At 43.6% G+C, this 26,002-nt stretch overlaps 1 protein-coding gene across 4 annotated transcripts in view; it reads left to right on the top strand.

Moving 5' to 3' along the window:
• LOC146198185 (AT-rich interactive domain-containing protein 3C-like) overlaps positions 1-25,893 on the top strand; it is a 244,612-nt gene extending 218,719 nt beyond the window's left edge. For all 4 annotated transcript variants that reach the window (XM_084593581.1, XM_084593578.1, XM_084593580.1 and 1 more), the window contains 4 exons: positions 3,427-3,610; positions 8,812-9,080; positions 12,932-13,159; positions 17,102-25,893. In XM_084593581.1, the coding sequence (XP_084449707.1) occupies positions 3,427-3,610; positions 8,812-9,080; positions 12,932-13,159; positions 17,102-17,211 (791 nt within the window). In that variant the 3' untranslated portion in view covers positions 17,212-25,893. The remainder of the gene's footprint in view (positions 1-3,426; positions 3,611-8,811; positions 9,081-12,931; positions 13,160-17,101) is intronic.
• Positions 25,894-26,002: the final 109 nt, after the last annotated feature.

Raw genomic sequence — 26,002 nt, 5'->3', positions numbered from 1 at the left:
CAGGCCGCACGTCACCTTCGTGTCATTTGCATCGGACCACCGGAATGGATGCGGAGGTATTATTTTCATTACGGAAAATGAATCAAGCTGTCTTTAATAGCTTTTTCTGCAGGCCTCCTGCATCTTGTGTGTTCTACTTGATGCAAAATAAACATTATTATTATTATTATTATTATTATTATTATTATTATTATTATTATTATTATTATTATTATTATTATTATTATTATATTATTATATTATTATTATTATTATTATTATTATTATTATTATTATTATTATTATTATTATTATTATTATATTATTATTATTATTATTATATTATTATTATTATTATTATTATTATTATTATTATTATATTATTATTATTATATTATTATTATTATTATTATTATTATTATTATTATTATATTATTATTATTATATTATTATTATTATTATTATTATTATTATTATTATTATTATTATTATTATTATTATTATTATTATTATTATTATTATTATTAGTCCACGAACTGCTTAATTTAGTCTAAAATTTTGTTATAAGAAGGTATACATGTTTATTTATAACGCTTGCTGTGTGCGAGGCTGTCCTCAATGGCCTTTATGGGAGATTCCAGTGGCCATTCGTGAACTTCCGTTGAGTGATGTCCATCGAGGTTAATGGTCATTTAATGTAGCCTTGTTGCCCCGGTTGATCCCAATTGAGTTCAGTGTGTATTGACTCAGTGGCCGTTGAAATAGCCCGTATGACAGGGGTATAATACGTGCAACTAGGGATGCGCTTCCTTCATCCTGAAACTGGGTTCTTGCCGTATTGTTTTCGCGCACGTAGTGACGATCTTGTCAGGCGTTTGGAAAACCGACTATACTGTGCAGCTGCAACCAACGTTTTTGCTCTAACTTAGGAAGCTGGACTGTATCCAGCAAGTTCCACGAGGAAGCGTTCCGCACTCTGAGCGCAGGAGCGCGGCGCCGAAGCTTATCCCACGCGCCTGCGCAATACCTGGCCTCCACCCATGTAGCACTTGTCGACCTCCAGCCCGCGTGCTTCCCACGGCGCCGAGGAGGGAGGATCGCAGCGCTCTGTTCCGCTTTGGCGGTGAGCGTGTGAAGGCTCTCCTCGTGTGCTCACTTAAGCCACGCCTCCTCGCGCTAATTCTGAGTATCACGATTCATGCTACTGACAACCTTGGCCGATGCAATCGGACTGGTGGCAAAAGAATCCGGACGCCGAGCGACTCCGTGCACCGCTGAAAATTCGTCTCTCTCTCTCTCTCTCTCTCTCTCTCTCTCTCTCTCTCTCTCTCTCTCTCATCTCTCTCTCTCCTCTCTCTCTCTCTCTCTCTCTCTCTCTCTCTCTCTCTCTCCTCTCTCTCTCTCTCTCTCTCTCTCTCTCTCTCTCTCTCTCATCTCTCTCTCTCTCTCTCTCTCTCTCTCAGGCCTGCGTCTTACCTGCGTCGTCGTCGTCGTTCTTGTTTTTCCAAGCGTGGTGCGTTGGAAGTGGTGCGGCAGATACGCGCATGTCGGAGTTGTGAGGTGCACTGATATGTGAGCACTGCTTTACGCGTCTTTTGCAAGGCCGGGCTTTCTAAGCGGCGTACGAAATTGTAGGGTGGAGCGCGGCGGCTTTCTTGTATACTTCGTCACTGCCACGACGTTATTCGCTGATGCGTTGTTCTCTGTTCGCACGGAGGGCACAATCAGCGTTTCGAGAGTGTCGTCGCTGGATACTTTTGTATCAGCGTTCGCAAGGCACGGCTGCTTTCCCACGACGAGCGTCGCTGTCATATTCTTAGTGCTGGCAGTGGCTTCCGTCGCTGTGCTCTCCGCTTCTGATCTTTGACAGACCCAGACCGATGTAGCTCAGTTGGAAGAGCACCGGACGCGATATTCGGAGGTTCCCACCATCGGCACGTTGTTTTTTCTTCTACTTTGTGGTTAATTATCTTTCCCCTAAACAGTCTACATAACTAATTTATGTGATTATCCAAGTAAACATTAAAAAAAAAAAAGAGAAAGTACCATCCCCAATGCTTTCCTTCATGTATTATAACGAGCACCCTCATTTCCCCTTAATTGATCTGCTTCCAGACGGCCACATGGCATTTTAAACGCCTTCACTGATGTCAACGGAGTGAATACGCAAAGGCAGTGTTGCTTCGTCCATCTGGCGTGGCGGTACTGCACCGCTACTGGTAGACTAAAGAAAACGTTGTTGAAAGAGAGCATCAAGCAGGACTTCCCTAGGAATACAAATTAAGGGGAGGGTACAAATTTATATGACGACGGGAAGGGGGAAAAGGTGATGCAGTATAGTCAAGTTTTGTTAGTGATGAGTGTAAAACGTTACGAATAAACAGGATGTCCACTGCTTGTGCAATGTGGTGATGCTCTCAGCACTTCTGTGCGCATACGTTCTCACCAGATTCCGGCCAGATTCACGGTAATAAGGACGCGCCTTTTGATTTCTTCTCGGATAGTTCTCACCTCCTGCTAACCGGAGTTCTAGTAATTCTTCCCGTTACAGGTTCTCTGTCCTCTCTAGTGTCATTTGCTTTCTCAGTATTGTGCCAGGGACCGTTCGTTCCCTTCGTGAGCTGGCGGGCTTAATGATTGTCTTTTGCTTCTGTTTTATGCGCCATACAGGGGAAAAGGGGACGATTTCTCCGAGTGAACACGGAGATTGAGGGTTAAGACATATATTATGGTGAGGCTACCAAAAAAAAAAACATAAAATAATGTGCCTCTGCCCGTGCCACTAGGTATAACGGGCTATGAGGGTTAAGACAATCACATGGGCACTGATCGAGATATGGAACTACGTTTTTTAATTAAAACTGTTGTCGATGTCAAAAATGGTTTAGCTTTTTGAGTGCCTGTTAGTTTTTTTTTCTCATTTTTAATTTGTTCAGCTTTTTGAGTGGTTATTAGTGTTGTATTTTTCCCATTGCTAATTTGCATCTTTGAGTGGAGAAAATAATTTCATCTGTACCGCGCTGTTTCCCCTGTGTACAAATTGTATGGGGCTCTGAACCTAGTCAGGTGCAAGTGCGCAACTTTTGTTCGGGATCCTTTAGTTTCTGTATAAGGAAACTAAGAATAAACTTCAAACATATATACGAACAAGTTTCACTGTCTTCTGCTGTTTTCATCGCATAGCAAGATCGGAGCATTTGACTGCAGGTAAAACCTCTGCTGATTCGTGCCGGTCATAGCTTAGTAAAGGCATCACAATGATTCGTGCGCGTTTTTTACCCATTATGGCCGCTGTGACGTCATTGCTGGTTTCCAATTTTAGAATAGTGAAATTCAGCATTTTCGGTGGGGTTAGTTAAGACACTATAGGTACCACATGGGGGCACATGCGGTTGTTTAATTCCCGCGCGAAGCAACGGTGAGCCAACTATCCGTTTCCTCGGGCAGGCACTCCCGTCAACCGGATCCCCATCATGGCCAAGCAGGTGTTGGACCTGTACGAGCTCTACCGGCTGGTGGTGTCGCGGGGTGGTCTCGTGGAGGTTATCAACAAGAAGATATGGCGGGAGATCACCAAGGGACTCAACCTGCCTTCTTCAATCACCTCGGCGGCGTTCACCCTGCGCACGCAGTAAGTACCATATACGCGTGCAACATGCTCTATACCGATTGTCCCCTTTTGCATTTTTCTTTGTGACAGCCATTGCTAAGTCGATACATCTTCATATGAAGTTATGTTCTTTTTTTTTTTTCCTCTTTTTATTTCGCTCAGTGATAAACAGCGCGCGTCTTCATAACGTCTGTTATCCTCGCATTTCAATACGCTTGTCAAAAGGCAGTGTCTCCACTGTCCCCCGCCACATTGTGCGCGGTTCGGGAGGGGCGCACTTGTTTCTCTGCCGTCTTAATCCGTCCAGATCATCTGGGTATCATGGTCGACGCACTTTTTTTTTTTTTTCCCCGCGCTGGGCTTGGAAAACACGTGGCCTTAATTTAGCGCGCGCCCTGACGTAACGAAGCTTCACAGCAGGCTCAATTATACGGCCGCCGCGTGCGCAGCGCCGAGGATAAAACAGGCTCTCTGTATGCGCAGAAAAGCCCGCGATGAGAGGCTTCTATCCGGCCGATCGCGGGAGGCGAAAGGGGGAAAAAGAAATCGCGTGATATTTATGGACCGGCTAATAGAGCGGGAAGGGGGTATGCGCTGATGTAGCGCGAGCCGGGGGGGAGCGATGTCTGCTCCGATAGAGGACCCCCCCACCGTGTATGTATACGCGTCCGCCAGCCTGCTCCTGCAGCTTCGACAGCACTGCGAGCGGTCTTTTTTCTTTTTCTACCCGCGCAGCAAATACACCGAGTGGCCGTTACCACGGGAATCGCGGTTCCTTTGATGCGTGACCGCGTACGGGATTTAGTAGTCGTGCAATAAAGCCCCGTGTGCGATTTCTCTTGTGCGTCAGCGCGTTTTATTCCTCGAGCTGATTGGATCGGCTTAATAAATACTGGTCATCTCGATGTCTCGGTGGCCGTGTCATGCGTCCTGCGGCTGATCACAAGGACGCTGGTTCGATATCCTGCCGTGGCGATCGTCCTTCGAGAAGGCCAAGCGCGCAGAGCTCTCGCACTGCCCAGCTTTTGTATACTCCTCCGAGAGGAGCCGCTCCTAGGCCATTGGTAGCAGGGCGCCTCAGTGCCTACTCCGCCTATACTCCGGCGTAACACTAACGGCATACGTGGATACCAAACATGGAGCATTGTTTGTGCCCAGCCGGTGAACCTGTTTGACAAGGGTCATTATTATTAGTTATTTTGCTAACACTCGGTTCCGATGTGGTCAACTCCGGAATGTCCCCTTATTGCATCTCTGCCTGTAAGACTGCCTGTCGCCTTCACCCATTCGAATGCGGTCGTCTATCGTAGCACGCTACGTTTGAGGCGTAAAAATGATGTGCCAGCTGTCGCAGTGAGTGTGAAGTGGTTTCGGCTCATCTTCTCCCTCAAAATAAGGTTCGCGCTTTCAGACACTTACTTTCCGTCACTCTGTTACGGCTTGCTAGTGCTTTCGTCTTTACCTATTTGGGAAAACGGGGCTGTTTTATTTCAATAATGGGCTCTCCGGCTCCATGTGCGCGCAAGGTCTTTTCCTCAGTCGTTTGTCTCTGCATTAAGCGCCAAGAACATGCGATGGCTGGTTTCGCAAAATCCTCGTGTTCGTCCCTTCTGGGATGACGGCCCCAAAGCAGCTTTATTCGCCCTCAGTGGAGACTACACGTGCGTCTCTTATCTGCCTACTCATAGTGCGCTCAATGATGCGATTCGCATGCGCGTCATGCGCTCTTTCTCGGTGCGATGAGTGCCGCCGAGCTGATTCAGGCGTCACCGCCTCGTAAACTTGTCATCGCGACTGTGCGCTAATCGTCATCAAGTATGTATCCTGGACAGTGTGTCTACTGAGGGCACGTCGGAAAGGGAGAGAACGTGCGTTATCTCTCGTCAGCCGTAATGAGCAAATCAACCAGGCGGGGGTGTTCCACACGTGTAGAATCAGGCAAGTCTGCCACGCGCGTAAAGCCACGCATTTGCGGCCACTGCGCGGCTGGCTATCGACCTGTACACTGCAACCCCGCTCTGGGCACAAAACGCTTTAGCCACTCAATTCTGTCTGGGGAATATTGCGCTACTTGATAGACAGAGACAGGTGAAAGACGACACACGAGTGAAGCGCACGAAGGGGGCTTCGTGTGTCGTCTTTCACTTGTCTCTGTCTATCAAGTATCGCAGTATTCCCCAGTATAATCAACCAACTGGCCCCCGTGTTTGCATTGTTGTCAATTCTGTCATTTGGAAAAATAAAACGAAAAAAGAAAAAGGGGGTAGGTGGGGGAAGGGAGGAAGGGGGGGAGGGGGGGGGGAGGCAGCGCGAACAGCTGCCTATATGAGCACCACTTCCGGCGCCATGCAAAGCTGGGAAACTATTGAACATATTATTATCGAATGTAAGGCACTTCAACCACCAGTGCACGACGCCGGCGTAGGAATTCGAGAAGCACTGGGGTTTCGGGACATTCATGGCAGGTTAAATTATGAAACAGTGGAGGCAGAGGCGACTCGAGGATTGATGGAAAAGGTCAAGAGAGTAGTGTTGAATTGTGTAAAGGAAATAATCAATTAACAACAAAAAAAAAAAAAACATTGATCACTCAACGTGTATTACGCGCTAGGTGAAATTTCTCACTACCCCTTAAAAAAGAAGATGCTAATAATTATCTATCTGCGCCGCCGCCGCCCGCTCTTCGGAACGCATTCGCGCGGGCGCTGCAGCGCCGTGTTCAAGAGGTTTTTGGGCTCGTTACGATTTCCCGGCATGAGAGAGAAGATGTAAATTTTCAACCATGGCTTCGTATCAGGAAACCAACCCATTACAAGCTACTGCACTGGCAAGCTATGAAATGACAGCACAACCACCCCGCGACGCATTTCTAGCCAGTTTTGCTAACTTTTCAGTCTCATTAACCAAATAACTTAAATGCAACATCTATCGCAGTCCGTCGCCGATTTAAAATGCCTTTTGTGTGTTGCGCAGTAAATGGGATCCTCAGCAGTAACCGCTACGGCAGGCTGTGGCTGCGCATCGCTCCACGATAAAGGTTCCGAACTAAATAACGAAGGTCAAAATCTTTGACATATGTTTTATTTACAGTAACAAAATTTATCACAATAATGCACATCAGTGAAACCTGGCACTGTATTCCGGTTTGTATAAAATGATGTAAACTGTGAAACACCATTGGCATATTAACACTCTTAAATGCTAAGCACACGTACTAAGTTATCGATTCGCGCTTTTCATGTGGAAAAAAAAAAAAAAAAAAAAAAAAAAAAAACTGCGAATGATGAAACATGCGTTTTTGACATAATTAAAGTAATACTTTGCTACGGAATCTATCACACAAGAAGGAATAACTCTAGCTCACGGAACATTAAACCTGAAAATGTTTTCTTGAGGGCTTAGTGAACATAATTAAATTACATAATTTTTGTCAGTGAACGCTTTCGTGTAATTAATGAGCGTTTTTGACATAATTAAAGTAATACTTTGCTACGGAATCTATCACACAAGAAGGAATAACTCTAGCTCACGGAACATTAAACCTGAAAATGTTTTCTTGAGGGCTTAGTGAACATAATTAAATTACATAATTTTTGTCAGTGAACGCTTTCGTGTAATTAATGAGGAGTATTCGTGCGAATTTTTCAGCAATCAAGCAGACATGGTTGTTGTCCGCCTTCTGGGCATCTAAGCAGAGCTGACTATTCAAGTTGCTGCTCGATTGATGTCTGGGCTCTGAAGCACCTCAGGAATATTTGTCCAGCGTAACTGCTCCACGGGTTTTCCAAGGAGATTCACAAGTCTAGCTGTCCTAAGCCCTGTATATATACATGGACTCAACAGCACCGGGTCGAGTGGGCATCGAGTAAGCGAGGTCACCATTACTCGACCCCATTTGTGTCTACATGAACTCGCTTTCTAGCGAGTAAGTATCGCAGCGGCGCGTAGCGTCGGGATTTGAAGTTATTGTGCAAGTTTCTTACTCGTATTTGATTCTGTTGCCTTTTACTATCGAGAGCTTCGATTATTATTTTTTATCGTTGATGAGGGCTAAAAAGCATTTAACTTCGCTTACGCTCCTCGCCGCACCGGTTGCTTTTTAATCCCAGAGTTCGCCATAACTCGACTCCCTGACTCGACAGCGTCTACATGCTTTTAGACAAGCGGGTCAAGCGAGTTAACCCCCTGCAAGCTAGTTAACGCGACCCGCTTCGCGGCTATTTTACTCGACCCGACTGCGTATACATGAACCCGACAACTGGTTTTTTACTCGACAAGCTTACTCGACCCTACTCTGTCGAGTCCATGTATACAGGGCTCTAAAGAGCCAGGAGCTCCGACTTAGGATAACAAAGTCCACTTCTTCCTCGGCTCTCTAGAAGTTTGAAAACTGGATCACGCCAATTACTGGTCGTGACAAGCAGGGTGCAGGCACTCAATGACAGCAATTGGCTTTGCTTTCCTCGTACAACTCGAAAAGAGAGATAAAAAAAAAAGAAAATAAAAGCGCGTGCTAGAGCCTCCGGGGGCGCTACGACGGCAGCGCAGAGGGCAGGCCTGGGCTAGGGTGCCTCGATGCGTGCGCCCTGGGCTAGCCTGGGCTAGAGTTACCCTGGGCAGGTCTGTAGCGCCGTCACACGTTGAGCGGTGATGCGAGACGCTGAGGCGCGGATGCGGAGGCCGTAACAAAGTGCGCGCGCGTGCCTCGAGCCCTGCCGTGGTTGTGTCGGCCAGGTGGCGCCACAATTCTTGGCACCGGGCTATAATTTTTTTTTCAAGACTAACAATGTTGTACCATCGCAATCTATTATTGGGGGAGGTAGAAAATTAAGAAGACTACTTATAATTTGACGTTTATCACCTGCCATTATTTTCAAGTAACACTTTCCACAGTAACACAGGAGAGTTTCTAAACATACTGTGATAGTATCTCGTGGATATTCCGAAGGCTATATGCATTGGTAGACGGAACCGTGACCGACAGTGGGCATTTCAATGGGAGCAATTAGTGTGGGAGCAATGGGCCGCCCCACCCCTGTGGTGTGGGTGGCCTTGCCCTGGGTTGCCGTAGGAGGATGATATTTGTTAGTTTAGGTCTGTACCCCAGCAGGAGGGCTGCACCCAGTGCACCCTCCCTTCCATCTGACAAGGCAAGGCAGCTCGCCGTCATGCTGCCCAGCACTGGGCAGAGGCATATACGACAGCGCGCCTCTGTCATGCAGGTACATGAAGTATCTGTACCCGTACGAGTGCGAAAAGGAGAAGCTGAGCCAGCCGGACGAGCTGCAGGCGGCTATCGACGGTAACCGTCGGGAAGGGCGCCGCTCCAGCTACAGCCACTACGCCGAGATGATGTCGTCGGCCGCGGCTTCGCTGACGACGCCACCCGGCTCCCGCAACCACCACACGTCACCTATGAGCCTGGTCTGCCGGCAGGCCAACGGACACGCGCCGTCCTCTGCGCAGCATCACGCCGGTGGACCTTCGTCCGGTAAGAGCAGCCGCGAAGGACACACGATCACGACAGCACTAGATCCTTATTCCAAGTTAGCGTCGATTGGTGGAAACACCGGAACCGGATGTCAGTTCGGTTGCCACCATTTCCGGTTCCGGAGTTTCCACCAATCAGGGGAGGGAGAAAACGAAGCAAACTTAGAATACGGGCCCTGATGAGAAGGTTTTGTGCGGATGAATGAATTCTACTGCCCTCTGTCAGTCATTTTCCAGCGAAGGGGAGGGTAAATGAAGGAGGACGAGGAACGGAATTGGAGTAGAATAGGAAATGGAATTGGTTTCACACGGCGTTTTTAGTTTGATGAAATATAAAGATAGAGGAATTACCATTTTACCTGTTGAGGTGGTTAGGGGTCAAAGTTTATGTGCCCTGAAATATAGCATAATTGGGGGACCGGTTGCGCTCGATTTTGCGTCGCAAATTCATGACAGTGCAGTGCGTGGTGGTGCATAATAGTGCGCTCAAGGAGCCTCAGTGTTATCGTATTGTCGCACGTAATCAACAATTACGGACAAAGAAATCGACGTGTGTGGCGAACTATGCAGCTAGTGGTAACGAGCCATGCTTACGCATTACTGGCGGGTCGAAGCACCGATTGAATTTCCATATTGAGACGAATTAGTTGTCTCTTTCAGTGTCCAATGTAGGGCTGCTGACGGCAACCTCACTGGCCTAAATGGGGCATTGAAGACAGGTGTCGATACAACTTCCTAGGAAAAACTGATTCTGTGGATCTTTCCAACGTTGGTGATGTTTGTTAGGCCGCGTAAGACGCACTTATTCTTTAAAAAAAAAAAAAAAATCCCGCCACTTTATTAAAGTTCGACATCAATGTCAAAAAGAACTCCGTTATCCGAACCAAATCTGGACAACGAAAGGGAAGTACTAGGATAATAAGATTGGGATGGAGCGCATTAGGCAAGTACTGTAAGATTATGACTAGCAACTTAGTGGTGTCGCTCGAGAGAAAAGTATGTTGCATCTTACCGGTACTCACTTATGGAGCTGAAACATGGAGGCTGACGAAAGGGGTGCTCTTAAGTTGAGGACAACACAGATAGCTATGGAATGAAAAATGGTGGTTGTAATGTTAAGAGATCGAAAGCGTGCATAGTGGATCAGAGATATTACTCAAGTTAATGGCATTCTAGTGGAAATCGAGAAAAAGAAATGGGCATGGGCAGCACATGTAGTTCGACGAGATGATAGCCGGTGGACGCTAGCATGGCAGGGGGCGGCAGAAATTTAGGTGGGCGAATTAAGAAGTTTGCAGGGTTAAGAATACTTCGACTCTGTAATGAGATTTCATACTTTCACGATCTGTTCTAGGATGTTCACGGTTACTCTGCACCGAATAACGACATGTCAAGTGCACGCAGCTAGCACGACCGGATTGATTGGAGGAATATGGGAGAGGCCTTCGCCCTGCAGTGGGTATAGTCCGGCTGATGTTGATGATCACGAATAGGAAGGAGGCAACCTATCCCCCGGGAAGCCTCCATGATCAGTTTGATTTTGTCTCAATTAAGTTTGTTCACTTCCTAAGACGGCCGGTGGTGGCGACGCGTGCATTTCAGCTTAAAGTTTTTAAGTGACTTTTGGTGTAAATTTGCAGTATCTTTGGCGTAAATGAGAAGGAAGTTCGCCTAATAGCAACAGCTTTACTTTGCGAATTCATCGCTAATATATATGCATCAAAGTGGCGAAGGAAATGCGAGTGCCAAAAGAAGGCCCTTCGTGAAGTCAACGGTTGGAGGACAGGTTGATGAAACACTCGATGTGCATCGAAGTGATCCAGACAGCTGACGCCAGCTAAAGCGAAAAGAATGCGACGAAACGTGAGAGTTGTGCCATGTAAATCACAGGCGAGACCAGTGGCGATTTCGATCCGGTTGCAAAAATGCGAGGCCGCGGCGAGCGGGCGGTAGCAGCAGTCACAGGAGTTGATTTAAAGCGACCCCTAAGACGCGAGGGTGAGAGGGGACGCTAACACTCGCGTCCAAATGGTCACGGTGGAAGGAACCAACATGACTCCATTTAAATGGAAATGAACTCTGTCGTCATAACTGCAGCGACTGCGGCGGCCGTTTCGTTTCGCGGGACTTGCACACGTTGCGCGCTTTCGGTGTGTCTGATTGATGATTGGCTGCAACGCCCTTCGAGTGGGACCCGTGGCGCCGTCTCTTGGTGGTAACCGTAACTTGTCTGATGGAACTGCATGCACTGCGCGCTTGTCGCTTACGCCTCTTGAGCTGCTTAAGCGCTGACGTTCGATTATTTATACTCATGCTACGCTTCTTGCCCATACTGGCGTACGTATTCTGATAAGAATGTTAATCGAACGGAACCGCTGTTATCCCCGAGTGCGGTTCAGTAAATCTTTCGCTGCGGGAAGAAATATTTATATATATATATATATAAAAAAAAAAGTGGGCGGATGGAGAACTGGGCGGGTTCAGGACGTTCAGGAGTGGGTTCCTGGAGGGGGAGAGGGGAGAGGGGGGGGGGGGGGGGGGGGTGTACGTGCTGTGTGCTTACGGCGCTGAGTTAATCGGGTTGGCCCCGCGAAGCTTGAGGCGAGCAGGTTGTTTATTCAATAAGCGCATTCGCACGTAGCATACCTACCTGGCCAGACCGGTCGCGATATTAGATTACCTCGACGGCACTCGGGCTCGGGTGCTCGAGGTCAGGCGAGTCTTCGTCGTTGACGTGAATTGCTTGAAGTGTAGGGACGAGTAATTGGAAGCGACCGTTCTGACTGGCTTTTGTCATTTTGCACTGCTCCTCGTTCCGCTGGGTGCACTGATTGATCTGTTTTGATCCGTGGCCAACTTCACTCTTGCTAGCGTGTCCCCAATTACTCATACGTCGCCTAGCGCGGACATATTTTTTTACGTTTTTTAACGACTTTTCTTTTGTGATTTGCCTATTGCGAACATTGTAAGACAGAACTGAGTTGCCTTGTGGTTGTCATACATGTACTTCGTTTATCGTGGCCTAGCTGTGAACTATACACGGGGTTGCTGCTGTGATACTGACAGTGGTTTCAGTGGTATGCTGCATAACAGTCGGGCATGGTAAATAAGACAGCACACTGACTACGGGACACGAAAAGTTAATGTAAATATAATTCATATTTCATGATCATGCGTGCAGTTTGCCTGCGGTTGTGGACGCTGTACCCATGTGAGAGTGAGAGCTGGAAAGACGATCGCGCTTGTGGATGCAAAATGGTGTAAACAAACGGGGGAACGCCCTCATGAAATTAAGCAATTCAGCTGCCGATAAGGTGCATTTTCTGTAGGTTCTCAGTAGGATCCTTATCAAGTGCTTCCAGGCTTCAACCCCTGTTGCCGTGTGCACAGTTTCCTTTTTGGAAAGAGGGGGCGTGGGTTACACCTAGCTATTACAATAATATGTGTATAATATATATGAAATATTTCTTAGTTGCCTCATTTCCTTCTTGTTGTTGAATCTGTAGTTGAGCATATGTGAATATGGGCACTTGCTAAAAAGAAAAAAAAAATTCGGAACTTAAAACAATGAAGGATGTGATTGCAGAGTATAGTGTCTTGATACTAGTATCATACTGGAAAGAGGCATACTCTAAATTCCATACTTTATGAACCTTTTCTTTTTGTTGCAAAAGTTATTGTGTGGCTGTAGCTGTTTTCTGACACAGGTTTGAACTGCAAAAAGGGAAAATGTATTAATTCATTCAGTATACAAAAAAAATGCAATTTGAAATTGGAGCTTACCATTTTCAGCAGTGCCAATCTCTATGCACATTTCAAATGACAACGCATTTTTGTACTTAATTTTTGCAGGTGATGAAGAAAACAGCCTTGCACTGTATGTGCCACAGCAGCAGGAGGCGTTGAACTTGGAAGTACCACGCGGTGGGAGCAGTGACCACAAGGTCTTAGACTCAAGAAGGCTTTTGGATGAATCCCTGGGTGTACCTCCCTCTAAACGGTTCCTTTCTTCTGAAGAGGACCGCCTCTTGGCACACTCTATGCAGCCACACACGACACATATCAAACTGAATAGCAGAGGTAGGTGTCTTATTGGACAATTTAGTGGTGGTTAAGGCTATAGGGCTCATATATTTATTTGGAATTGATAGCCAGGCCACAGGCAAGAACTGAAAGAGTGCCTGTAGGCATGCTCCACTTTTTTGAGGCGCTTTACCACACTCTGTTCAGTACAACCTTTGAATGCTTTCCGAATGAATTCTTGATATGAAGGGCCATACAGCAATGAAGCAAGGTAAACTAACAAGGAAATAATGACAGGGAAGAATGGTTGTGAAAGCATTAGTGAAATGCAGCTTGGAAGTGTTTTGTGTTTAAAGTCTGGGAGGGCACCTGTGCTAGTGTTTCTATTCTGCATGATGGTGCTGGCTTCATGCACGTCTCCCTGTTAACACCAGTCTCAGCTTTCTCAGTGTCACAGCGTTAATCTTTCAGGGCAAGTAGCGAGGATATCATGCTATTTTTCAGCTATAAAGACGTTAAGAAAGCACCGTCTCAATATTACCACAGGCTTTCTCTGCATATATACTTTCTCTTCATGTTGATCACTATATTGTGGATGCTTCGATTTCTTCATTCGCCTGAAAGCTGTCATCTAGATTCAACATTCGCTGTTAATGCAAAAAAAGAAGTACAGAAAATCTGTAGTGATGTATAACGAATAGAGGTAACAATTCTGATCCAAGGGAGTTGGCACTGGCATCTTGCTCCATGATAAGCACATCCAGATCCTGCCTTCTAGATTTTATCTTGAGAGATATTTATGTGATAACATCTTTAGCTTAAAGGAGTTGTGCTGTACACAGCTAATAAGCATAAACACATAAAATAAACACCAAAAATCACAATGAAAGAACAGACAAAGCAACAAAATAGCAAAATTGCATTCTTGACAGAAAAAGCACCACCTTTTCTTATCCTTGCTGGGCACATTATGGAGCATGGCGAGAGCGGAGTAGGCATGTGGAGCATGAGTACTTCAATTCGATTGTCACACAACTTACATTCAGACTGGACTTTACTCCTAAGTAGATATATAGTTGCTGCATCACAGGTGTGAAATGTGACTGCTTCTCTTCCTGACGACATTCTTTCACCTTCCCAACCTAGTGCAACTCAGGGTGAAGGTCAAGAGTTTTTTTTAAGGGAACACTTCCTAGAAATACTGATTTTTCGAAAAATGTATCACAATCATGTGTCATATGGTATGCTACATATATGACTAAACCAGATGGAATGGCACTGCTCTGGTAGTAAATAATCCTAAGAGGAGCTCTCAACGTCAAAAAAAAAAACGTAAAGAACTGGATGGGCACCTATGTTCTTCCTTTAAGGGTGTGACACGACAGTAGCATAAATAGCTCTTGTCTGCAGCTCCTCTTGAGGACCCTTGTTCATGTTTGTGCACTTTGTAAATTGCCTAATCACTAATACTTTAATTTGTGTCTCTATTGTCACACACATACTCGTTAGTATAGTGTTATAAGCTGCCATGTCAGGTGAAAGATCATTCTACATAGATAAGAAGTCCCACTTTGATCAACCGACACGAATGTGCCTGCATGGCCTAGGAGCAGCATATCCAACTCAGGATCAAAAGGTCCTAGTGGGTTCGATTTCCATCTCAAAAGAGTTGCCCATATTGGCAGCTCCAGCCAGCGTGGCCATGACATGTGCTCTCATGATGTAACACAACCTGCCGACCCATCAGTGCATTACCGTGTCACCTAACAACTACTACTGTCAGAGGCGTGCTCATCGTTTTTCACTTATAATGGCAACAACACCAATGCCAATATTGGATTTTCTGGAGAATGGAGCCTTTAATGCTATGGTTCCAATCGAAAAAAAAAAAAAAGACGATTCAGAGAATGAAGTTGTAAAACCACAAAAGTAGACTTAGTATAGTAATACTGGAGATGTAAACTGGAACATGTTACCTAGATTAATGGAATATAGACATCAAGTTTTTTGTGGTGTATTTTGTTCTTTGTAATGATATGGTTAGACATCAGAATATATTGATCACTATGTTGTAGTCGTTTGCGACCACTAAGTACTTTATAATTGTTTTTCTTCTAGATGCCATTTCTGTTTTGGTTTCATCAGCTAAACAGAGTCTGTGGCATGTGAGAAGTGCTTAGGTCACATGAGGCTAGACAAAAACTGGTGTATAACTATTCTCATTTATAGTATTCCATTTTCTGACGCAGGCTGGCTTAAGTATTGCAGTTAATTGAAGCTACTTATAGGTGGTTGTATTCCGAAACTCTTCGTACACATCACATCCATCATTTGATTGGTGAAACTGATGCCAAAATGGCATCAGGGTGAAATTCAATACTGATTATTTAGTGGCTGCAGATGAATACTACATTTTGATCCATGTATTTTGATTTCTAATGCATCATTTTGGTGAAGAAAACTGCAACAAAAGTTTTAGTGTTTATAGTTAAGAGCGAAGTATTACTGGGTTACTAGTGAACTCTGCCAGTAGGCCGACTATAAGGCCAGCCTGATTTCACAGTTATAACTGTAAAAGGTAGCTTTAGAAAGCATGTTCGTATTGCAATTTACTTTCCTATTTTAGTGGTTGGGGGCAGATGTGTAGAATATAAAGATCTACTATTATAACTGTCAATTACTGAAAAGGAAGGATTCACAGTGCTAACAAATAGACATTCACAAATAGACACACAGGAGAGGCGCTGACTCCAACTTCTTTTTCGAAAAATCACCGCATAGAAACTTCTTCAAAAAGCAAATGTTCCCACACCGTCTGCAACATATGTATGCCAGTTTAGGCCTTCCATATCTTAACAAAATTCAAAAGACGATTTTCACTACTAAGTAGTGATACTGATAAGTCACTGATGCATTCTGACCCTAACCTTTTTATATAAGAGGGTTCGAGCAACTCACGGGCAAGAGTATCCCTGCTCCTGCCTAAAATCCTGATTTCTGTGAACTCAGGTTCACACTTTGGCTTGAAATCGCACGATTGGCAATGGGCAGGTAGATGTAAATTCGGACTGCTTTACAGAGAACCCTTATGCTCTGCAGCCTGATCATTCACATATCGGTCGGTAGGTTAAGGGGATATGATAAATAACCCCGGTGGCACATTTGACATAGGGCTTGACATAGTTTTTAGTGCAGCCTTGTTTTCTATTGACATCACCCGTGACTCGTATACACATGCCAACCAATTTTTGGGGGGTGGAAGAGACTATCCGTCTTTGCTAGCGACCTTCTTCAAATTATGAGCCACCTTATGCATATAAGGGGCAACAACAGGTCTGGTTGCGACCTCCCCTTTATGGTGTCTTTTCTGCAAACGATTGTCCCTTCATACTCTGCATCAAGGACTCCTTCACAGCCACCGCTAGGTGTTCAGGATAGCCCGCTGATCGAAGCCTCTTCAGCTGCTTATCAAAGCTCTCCTTCATCATGTGACAGCAGGATCTCTGCAAAGCACACTTTAGTGCTTGCATCGTGATTGCTTGCATTTTGCAGTCTCTGGCTGAGTTGGGGATTTTTTTAGAACTGCTATGATAAATTTGCAGAGGTTCACTTCGGTGGTTGCCTACCATCTATCTACCTTACCTCCTTAGCGGTCTAGTAGCAACAGGTTGCTTTACCTGTAAAACGTTCTGTGGATGCCACTGTCTCAAACTGCAATAATGATTAAGAAATTTGAAAAAGTAAACTTCACAGATTTACCAGCATATTTTTAAGGGCTTTTAAAAGAACTCCGGTGTGTGCTTCATGTGTGTGCTTCATGTGGTGGTGACAAGACAGTACGATTCACACATGTACGCCTGCTTCAAAAGCTGCTCCGGAGTGACTTGGGTCAATGTATGTGTGCGTGTATGCATGTAGTGCCAGCTTGGCAAATGCCTTGCTAAACATAGATGCATATTTGCGATGATATAAACCACAATTTTGTATGGTTTCATGCAGGTGATGGCAGGAACCAGGCGGATAATTCAATGTCAGTGACCATGGAAGTGAATGGCATCATCTACCATGGAGTTCTATACCCACAGTCTCACCGAAACAGGCTCTCCTAGGTTGCAAACACCCTTGCTGCAACTCTGGACTCTCTTGAAGCCAGCCTGATAACCAAAACATGATGCGAGATAAATCAAGAAATGTGAGTGCACAAGGACACAGGACAGAAACTGCTGCATCTCCTGACAATGGCATTGCTGATCTCTACTCGAAGCCACCATGTTGTTGTGTGCAGATTATATATTGTGTCTCTTCCACCTCACTTCTGCGCTATGTGCGCCAATGATACACTTATTGGGAAGTGTGCAGTTTTCAGCATTCACTTGCTCATGAAAGCAGTGTCTATTACTCTTCAACCAAACTGTGTTTTTATCTTGCATTCTTGCTTGCCAGTGTTTGTCGTTGTGTTGTCCTTTCCATTTTTTTCTTCACTTTCTTGACTATCAAGTCTATAGATAAAGGACTGAAATGGAGAAGGGTTTCCTGTGCAACTAAGGCGACTGTCCCACCTCTTGGTTCGATGCCCGAAGCATTGGATAGTCACTTGGTTGGACAAATAAAAGTTCTCTTCCTCTCCTGTGAGCAAGAGGTGAACATTGGGTCAGTTAAGCCTTAGGAAAAGAAGAAATACTTTCAGAAACGGGCTTGTTGGTGCAGCTCCGTCTGCACCATGGTGAGATACCATCACCGGCATTTTCTTGTTAAGAAACTTTGTGCTGCCAGCCTTCTTATTCATTTCTTGGTGCATTTCACTTCTTTTAAAAAAAAAAATGACCTCGCCTCAACTTTTCACACTTTTTCTTTTGTATAATGAATGTCACTTCAGGCTTTTGAACTAGGAAATTCTAAAAATGCAAAGTTTTATATCCAATCTCGCCCTCTTTGGTCCACAATTGTACAGTCCTTGTTACAAGGCGTAAATTACGAAACTGGATGAACCAGATCGTGACCTGCCCATCTTTATTCTGTATGCCTTAACGTGTGTAAGACAGTAATAGAAGTGTAGTACTGCTCTGGCCATGATCAAAAGCAAAGTTTTGCAAGGGCAGAAAAGAGAGATGTGCGACCTTTGGATGTCAAAATTGAGGTAATGGAAGTAATACATATCCCAAACGGCTTGCAGCATTATCGCTTAGTTGGCTGTAAATATGGTAGGGCACCAAGGGTGCTCTTCTTATGAAAAAAAAAAAGAAATTATAAGTATATGCATTATATACACACACATGTGTTTGTTTCTACAAAAGAGCTGTTGAAGAAATAAGGAAAAGAAGTTGTATGCAACTGTCTGGAACAAGTATTTCATGTCATATTTCACTGTACTCATGTCTTCTCTTTGTTCAACTCATGAGTGTTAGGCATTTGTCTTGCACTTCCTTTGTTGTTGTTTCTTAGAGTTTGATCTCTCCTAAAAGAAGGAAAAATTGGCCCGGTTTATGTGCTGTATCTAAGAGCATTCAAGTTTTAGCAAGCTCAGTTGGCAATTTAGTTTCTTTTTTTGAAAAATGTTGGGGAACTGCTGTTGTGAGAAACAGCTGGTCATTAAAGGCAAGTGTGCACATTTTTTGACTGGCTCAGTTTGAGGGGCTGCTCCATTTTATTAGTTAAAGGGCAAGTCTGGTAGTTTTCTCATCATTTTCAGTTATTGCTTGGGCTGCGTTCATCGGTGTATCCTGACTCCGACAGAACAAGCCGTTTTTAGAAATTCCAAGTGGAATTGTGTTTAAAAAGAAAGATACAATCATGGCCAGAAACGATGCTCCAATGAACGAATCGGTGATATCACATGCAGTATTGAAAATATGCTTGCATGCACATTGGATGATGGAAAAAGTCTGGAAATCATGACTCAGTACATAAAATGTCTGAGATGGCTTAATGCAAGCCAAAAAATTTCATTACACGAGGAGTGGCCAGTGACATGGGTGTAATGTTTGTGACGTCACAAACGCAGTGTTGCCCGCATAAATTGTCTGAGCTGAGGCCATGAAAACTGCACATTTGAAATTCGAGCTGTGCGCAAATGAATTATTGCACGGCATTCAAATTTGGTAGCATGCATCTGCGCAGAGAGGAAAACCTGCAGTGAAATTTTCACCAGAATACCAAAATGTTAAAAAAACTCTGGAGTTGCCCTTTATTAAGACAAATTTTTATTTTCACTTTTGCACTTCTGTCAGCTTCCATCACTTTCTTTAATGAAAGTGCTGAGGCATTTTCTCACGTATCTGCTTCAGTCCATGTCTTCTCTGGACACTGCTTGCATCAATGGTCTGACATTCTTTGAAATATGTTCAAGTGGCCTTGTGTTTTCTTCATTCAGTTTGTACCTTATCTGTGCTTGTTAGGTTTAAAGAAGACTGTTAGTGTGCATTCCTTCTGAGCGTTCTTGTACTGAGAGCAAGATCATAGGATCAACTCTAGCTTCTGAAAAAAATTGTGTGCTAAATCCTGGAGCAAATTTAAGCTAATATTTTGAAATGATCCAACTGATTGTACTACACATCTTTTTATGCATAAACAAATTAGGTTTGCAAGAGGTTGCTCATATTGTCATGCGTAAGGACTTGATCGTAATTTTTTTTGTGACTGTAGTGTGCTATGCAGTCATGTCTATCATTTTGTTGTGAAGAACATTCAGAGTTGTTGTGAGGTATTGAATAAGAGCAGCAATATTAGTTTGGTTTTTGGCATTTGATGTGAATTTTAGCTGGCACCATGCATTAAGTCTTCAAAGGTGCGACTGCTTTGTTTTGAAATTTATGAAATCTTCAAGTGGACAGTGAAATAGAAATGACACCTAACAAGCATAGACAGAGAAGAGAAAAGAAGATAGGCAGTAATTTACAATTGGGATACTTAAAACTCTTACTTGCAGGCATAGTACTCAAATTTTTCAACTGTCTGTTAGCAATGCTCTTTAAAGAAAAATTATCGCAACGGGAAACTCCATTGTTTTTCCATTCCTTCATGTTTGTTGGTGCTATTTCTGTCTGGAACATGTACCATAATGCTACCTGGCTTCAGATCCTGGGCACATGTTTAACCTGAGAAAATAGTGTCAGACCGCACACAGGCTAATGTTCCATTTATTGCCCGCCTCATCTGTCCTTTACTGTTCGGTGGCAACCGATTAATTCTGGAACCTTTTTCTGTGGTATGGGCAGTGCAATTATATGTATCACACAAGATTTCCCTTTGCAAAGCACTACTGTAGCTTTGCGCAGCACTGTAAGGAGAGCGTTCTAAACTAACAGAGTCATGTTTGGCCTCCATTTCAGTTTTGATACACCTGCTTTGTTCATTTAGTATGTTATGCCCTCAGATAAATCATGTATTCTGTGAATTATGAAAATTGCAAACCTTACACTCGTTTTATTTTTTAGCATCTGCAGTAACTGTTAAACAAAGAATTAGAGCCCAGCGATACATCTCTAAAGGGAACTCATGCAGCCTTATCAAATTTTTTTCATTTGAGAAAAAATTCATCCTGCCATGACTTTTTTTTTCAGCTGTGAAAACTTGATCTTCTGGCTGAATGAGTATGGCAAAGGTAACTAATTTTGATGCAGAATGTACTCCAGAATGGGGGTTTCCCTAAACATAATTGGTCAAACATGATGGTACCAGCTATGTGCCAGACATAGATTGTTTTATTGATTTTAGTAAATGAACAAAGTTATGGCATTTTTGTTTCATGGTAACATTATTGTATCATCAAGTCAGCCAAGATTGGAAAGCCAATAGAAAGTCCAGCTTCGTGGTAGGAATCTCAGGGATCTCTTCTGGTCTTGAAGAGTCATATGTATATGAGTGGATGCAATGTTTGTGTGAAAGTGTGTGAATGTTTTCATTTGTTTATTTTGTTACAAATACCTGTTTCCAACCTACAAGATGCTGATTTCAAGAGATCATATGGAGGTGTCCTCGAGAATGTAAAGCCTTTCCTCTCGCCCATGCTTCAGTGTTTTCATGGAAGCTGACTTTTGTGTGTTAGCCATATGTTTCCTCATTTTCTTTCCCCTGTCTTTGCCATTGGCCAGAGGGCATGCAGAGGCTCTTGGTGACCATGCAAGCTTTTGTTGGAAATTAATTTTGACAGAGGTCTGCATCTGCAAATGACAACAAAGCAATTGTTGGTTTAGGCCAAGCCTGATGTTATTGAGCTGTCCAGTAACTTTGAAAGCCTGCACTCTGCACCATGTACTGATAAAAGGTGCTGGCTTTTGTGAATACAAGCATTGCTGTTACCACCAGCTTCCTCTGCTTCTGTTGCTCTGTCTACCCTAGAACAGGAGTTCTCAATCTTATTGACTTCGGGGAACCCCAGCAGCTTTTTAAAAAGGCTAAGGAACCCCACAGGCTGTGGTCTTAACTTAATCCACTTGATATGCACATAATAAAAAGTCTGGAGATGAATGACTTCTCAAAAAATGCTAGAAAATCAATTAATAGCAACTCGTTGTGCAGCGAGGCATTGTACAAAGAACAATTAGTGCAGTTAGTCCTTAAAGATATGTGGGCTAAGGAAAGAGGTCATGGTGCTTGGGGAACTCCAATAAACAATGCAAGGAATCCCCATGGTTCCGTGAAACCTTCTTTGAGAACTCCTGTCCTAGAACATGGGAGCCACACTGCTCTTCACTGCATTAGTTCAACATTTTTATCCTAGCCAGTTCTTTCTGAAGTTTGTTACGTATGGCTCTGAATGGCAGATATTTTTTCTGCACGATGTTTTGTCCATCATTTCTTGTGCCGGAAAATTTATCTTGTCTGGTTTGGCTATTAGACTCATTTTAGCACAAACACCAAATGGTGTTTACATTAAGTGCATTTTTGTGAGCTTTGGATTCTTCCTAGCTGTTATTCTTTTCTGCAAAGAGGAGAAAGAGCACAGGTTTTGTTTATGATAATATTATTATTGTTTATCTATTTAAATGCGTGAGTTGTTTGTATATGTATTTTTAAAAGAAGTAATCAACTTTATGTTGCCCCAGCATGTGCACTGTGTGGTCGCAGTGGCGATGTCTGTCGGCCGGAAGTGGTGGATGCACCACGATACCAATCCGTCCAGTCAGGAGGAAAGAGCAGTATAGAGGGCCGTATGTGACGCCCATCTTTCTTCCAGTCGCAGTTATTCTTACGCGACCCGTGTATATACTCTGCTGCTTGAGAGGGCCTTATCCTTTTGTGTTCATGCACTGTTCTTTTTATATCTTAGAAAGAACGTTTTTCTTCAGGCCAGTGTACATTTTCTTTATTTTCATCATGTGCTAAGCCAGCATTGATGCAGCAGTGAAGAACAAAGGGTCGGTACACTGTTGTGTAGATATATATGATGATGGCAGTTTTTCCACCCACCGTTTATTTATGCATTGTATCCTGAAGGGTTCTTAAGTTGCGGACACTTTTTGTTTATTTTAGCTTCAGTCGTTAACATCAAATGTTCTTGTTGTACTCCAGTCAGATGAACAAAATATTAGAAGGTTTGACACTATAATTAAAATCATTTGGAAGCATAGTTGTTTCACTTTGTTTCTGTGTACTTCAAGTTGTCTTCTATTCACAGCTCTGGCACAGCTATGAATGCAACCAGTGATAATGACACTCGGTGGAGCACAGCCTTAAACCAGCAGAGGAAACCTGTTGTTCTGTATGAAGACTTCAGAAAAACTGTACAGCTTTCCTTTGTAGCTGTAGAGTTGGATTTGAGTGGAAATTAACTGCAACTATTCACTTGCTTGAATTCTGCTCTACTTTTAGGATTTTCATATAGTACAGGGCAAATTTGCATATGACTCCCACTTATCAACAATGTGCTTGAAGTCTTCACGGCCTTCCTTTTTTTTTATCCCTCAGGATCAAGTTTCCTACATGCTCTTTGATTCGGTGTTTACAGCCATATCATACCATGCAGATTTGAGACATCAGGTATTTCGGTAGAATATCCGCATTATGACAGTTGTGTTGAAGAATATGATAATTATTTCGCATTTCAAACCCTGCTGTTGTGTGATCTTTCGAAGATGCTTAGTGTTAACCTAAAACACTTGCTTAGATATATGCTTAGTCGTCCCGACAATGGTTTGCCAAACTGAGACAAAATGCAAGGCACCCATATACCATTATCACGTCCAAGAAATGACACGACAAAAAACGCCCTCTGCCGGATCGGCAGGTTGTCATAATACAACGACCATGTGTGATGTTGGTGCACATTAAAGAACCCCAAGTAGTAATTCTCTAAAATCCTCTTATGGTGACCTTCATAACCCGACATGCTCTGGGGCATTAAACCTTATAAGCAAACAAACAAGTAAAATTAAACGTTTTACTCTTGCATCACTCAATAAAATTTAGTGGTAGAATTACAATGTATCACCTGCAAATGTAATCTTTCAAAATTCATCAGTGCAAAAATAGGATCACATTCTACAGAGAATAGGGAGGTGCTTAGGAAATGAAACATGCCAGTGCCATTGGCTCGCTAAATGGTAGACCAAAATGATCAGCCCTTGACTATTCTGTTCTCTATCTTGCTTTTCAGATGCATAACACTTAATGCCTGGGTTTGGTATGTCTTCGTTATGTCTGCAATGTTCTAGAGTAACTACAAAGAAGAAGCGTGAATTTCTAATCACTATGTTGATCGCAGCTGATTATAATTTTCGGCATTAGCTAAGTGTTTCTTATGCTGTACTGTAGTGGGTGACCAATTCTAAAATTTGCTATAATTTTAACATATACACACAACTGCCTGCTGAGCATACCACTTGGAACTATTCGGATGATGGAACAATAAAAACTGAGCATGTAGGACTTCGTGGTTCTGCTAGTCAGTGCTCCACTTTGTTGTCCTTTTGCTGGCATCACAACTCCCCCTCCTTCAACCTGCATTATCATCTTCCAAGCACACTTAGTAAAGGCTAGAGTCAGACCATGCTCATGTAGCTGTCTGCGCAGGCATCACGTCATGGGCGCTTTGTCCTGGCAACTGACTACATTTGAATGCAATTAAAGAATGCAGCAGCTCATGACCCTCAAATGAGACCTTCTAGCCAAGAGCGATGAATGGTTCTCAAAATTTCATGGGCTATCCCTTAGTGTGAAACAGCAGTTAGCAGCAGGCGTGCCCATTAGGATAGCATTAACGGCGACTGTGTTACAATTACGTTCGACACCATTGACTGGAAGGCTCTGTTTGAAGGGTACCTGCCGCTGCTTTGCTGAGTTGGATCTGACTATAGTTCTCTCATCTTCACACATCCAAGTTCAATGGGCATAACTTTATTTCTGCTTCTTTTTATAAGCTTCTTTAGTTTGAGCCCGAGGCCTTGCAAAATGCAGGATGTTAAGCAGAAGGTGTCTGTACATTAGTATTCTATGATGCGTGGTTGCGGTAGCAGAAGCGAAGACATACATTGCGTTTGTCTCTTCCTTGTCAACTTTAAGGATTAAACTCTGCTCCGCTGCTCTTCCTGGTTGCTGCTTCCTGTCATGCTTGCATTGGCTCAAAGATTTGTTTTAAATGTTCTTCAAACATGACATACCTCGCACCTAACTCGAACAGGCATATATGGGCTTTGTACTGCTTGCATAAAGTGTAAAAGGTAAAAATGAACCAGCTTGAAAAGAGTAATGATCCGGCTATCATTGGGTGCTTCATATAACGTGCGTGGGCAATAGGAATAAAAGCCTGAAGCACATTCAACTGAAGTAACTGATTCTAATAGCAGACTGTGCTGCAGGAGCAGTGCATCTGAATGTTATTCATGACACTGGAGTTAGCCACTGAATAGTCAACACTTGATATGCAATACTATTATTGTAGTTTTTTTTTCTTGTACTGTTCATTTCTACTATGTTTGCAGATCCAATGGCCGACGTGACATATTTTGGCGACCATGTGAAGTAAAAGTCGCGATTGGCTGACTACAAATTGGGAGGGCAGCATTTCTGGCAGCAACTCAATTTTGTCACTGTTAGAAAGATAAAAATACAGTACGAGCAATGTGAAACGATATGACATGTGCATGAACAGCACTTTAAGCTGACACTTGCCGATTTCTGTTCCATTGTTTGAACACTGCCTTTTCTGTGGCGTTATGCACTTTTGTGCGAGAGCAATTTGCAGATGAGTCTCCTCCTTAAAGGACAATTTCGCAGGTTTTCTTGGAGTACACGCATTCATGGCATGGTGAAGCTTGTGTCAGTGATTATTTTGGAGTATGTGCATTCATGACATGGGGAAGCTTGTGTCAGCGATTGCATCATGCAGTTTGGTGTGCTAAGAGCCAGTTTCTTTTCTTTTTTTTTCTCGTTTCTATGCAATATAAGGTCAACAATGACTGAATTACTGGGTGCCCAGTTTTTGTACATTGTTGATCCTCTGGGGGCATTACGTGGCTGGCATATATTACCTACTGCTCTCCATTGCTGATACGAAATTCCTTGTCGATTGAAATTAAAAGAATGAACCAGCTCATTAAAGGCCGGCAACACCAGAAATGTAAAGCATGTTGTCAGCATTTACGTCCCTTTGCTTCACCAACCCTCCGCCATTTCCAACTTCTTGATGAGACTCTGCCACACTTGTTTGTGTTCCGTTTCTTGTTTTCAGCATCAATTGCTATGTGGGATGAGTGCTGCTTGTATGTTCTTTCTCATGATACCCTTGTCCGCTATCATAATGTTATTTAGCTTGTACAAATAAAGGCGAAAGAAAAAAAAAAGACGTTTTTGAAGAGAAAATTTTGTCTTCTGTTTGATGTCTGAGTGCGCGCAGTTTCACTGCAAACGGTTACACAGCAATGTGTTCTATTTTTGATTATGACTTGATATAGGCAGCCATGA

The sequence above is a fragment of the Amblyomma maculatum genome, chromosome 2 (genome assembly GCF_055883805.1).
Source record: "Amblyomma maculatum isolate TAMU_Amacu chromosome 2, ASM5588380v1, whole genome shotgun sequence".
NCBI classification, from domain to species: Eukaryota; Metazoa; Arthropoda; class Arachnida; order Ixodida; family Ixodidae; genus Amblyomma; species Amblyomma maculatum.
The sequence above is the reverse complement of the archived record's forward strand: the minus strand, read 5'-3'. Positions and strand labels throughout refer to the sequence as shown.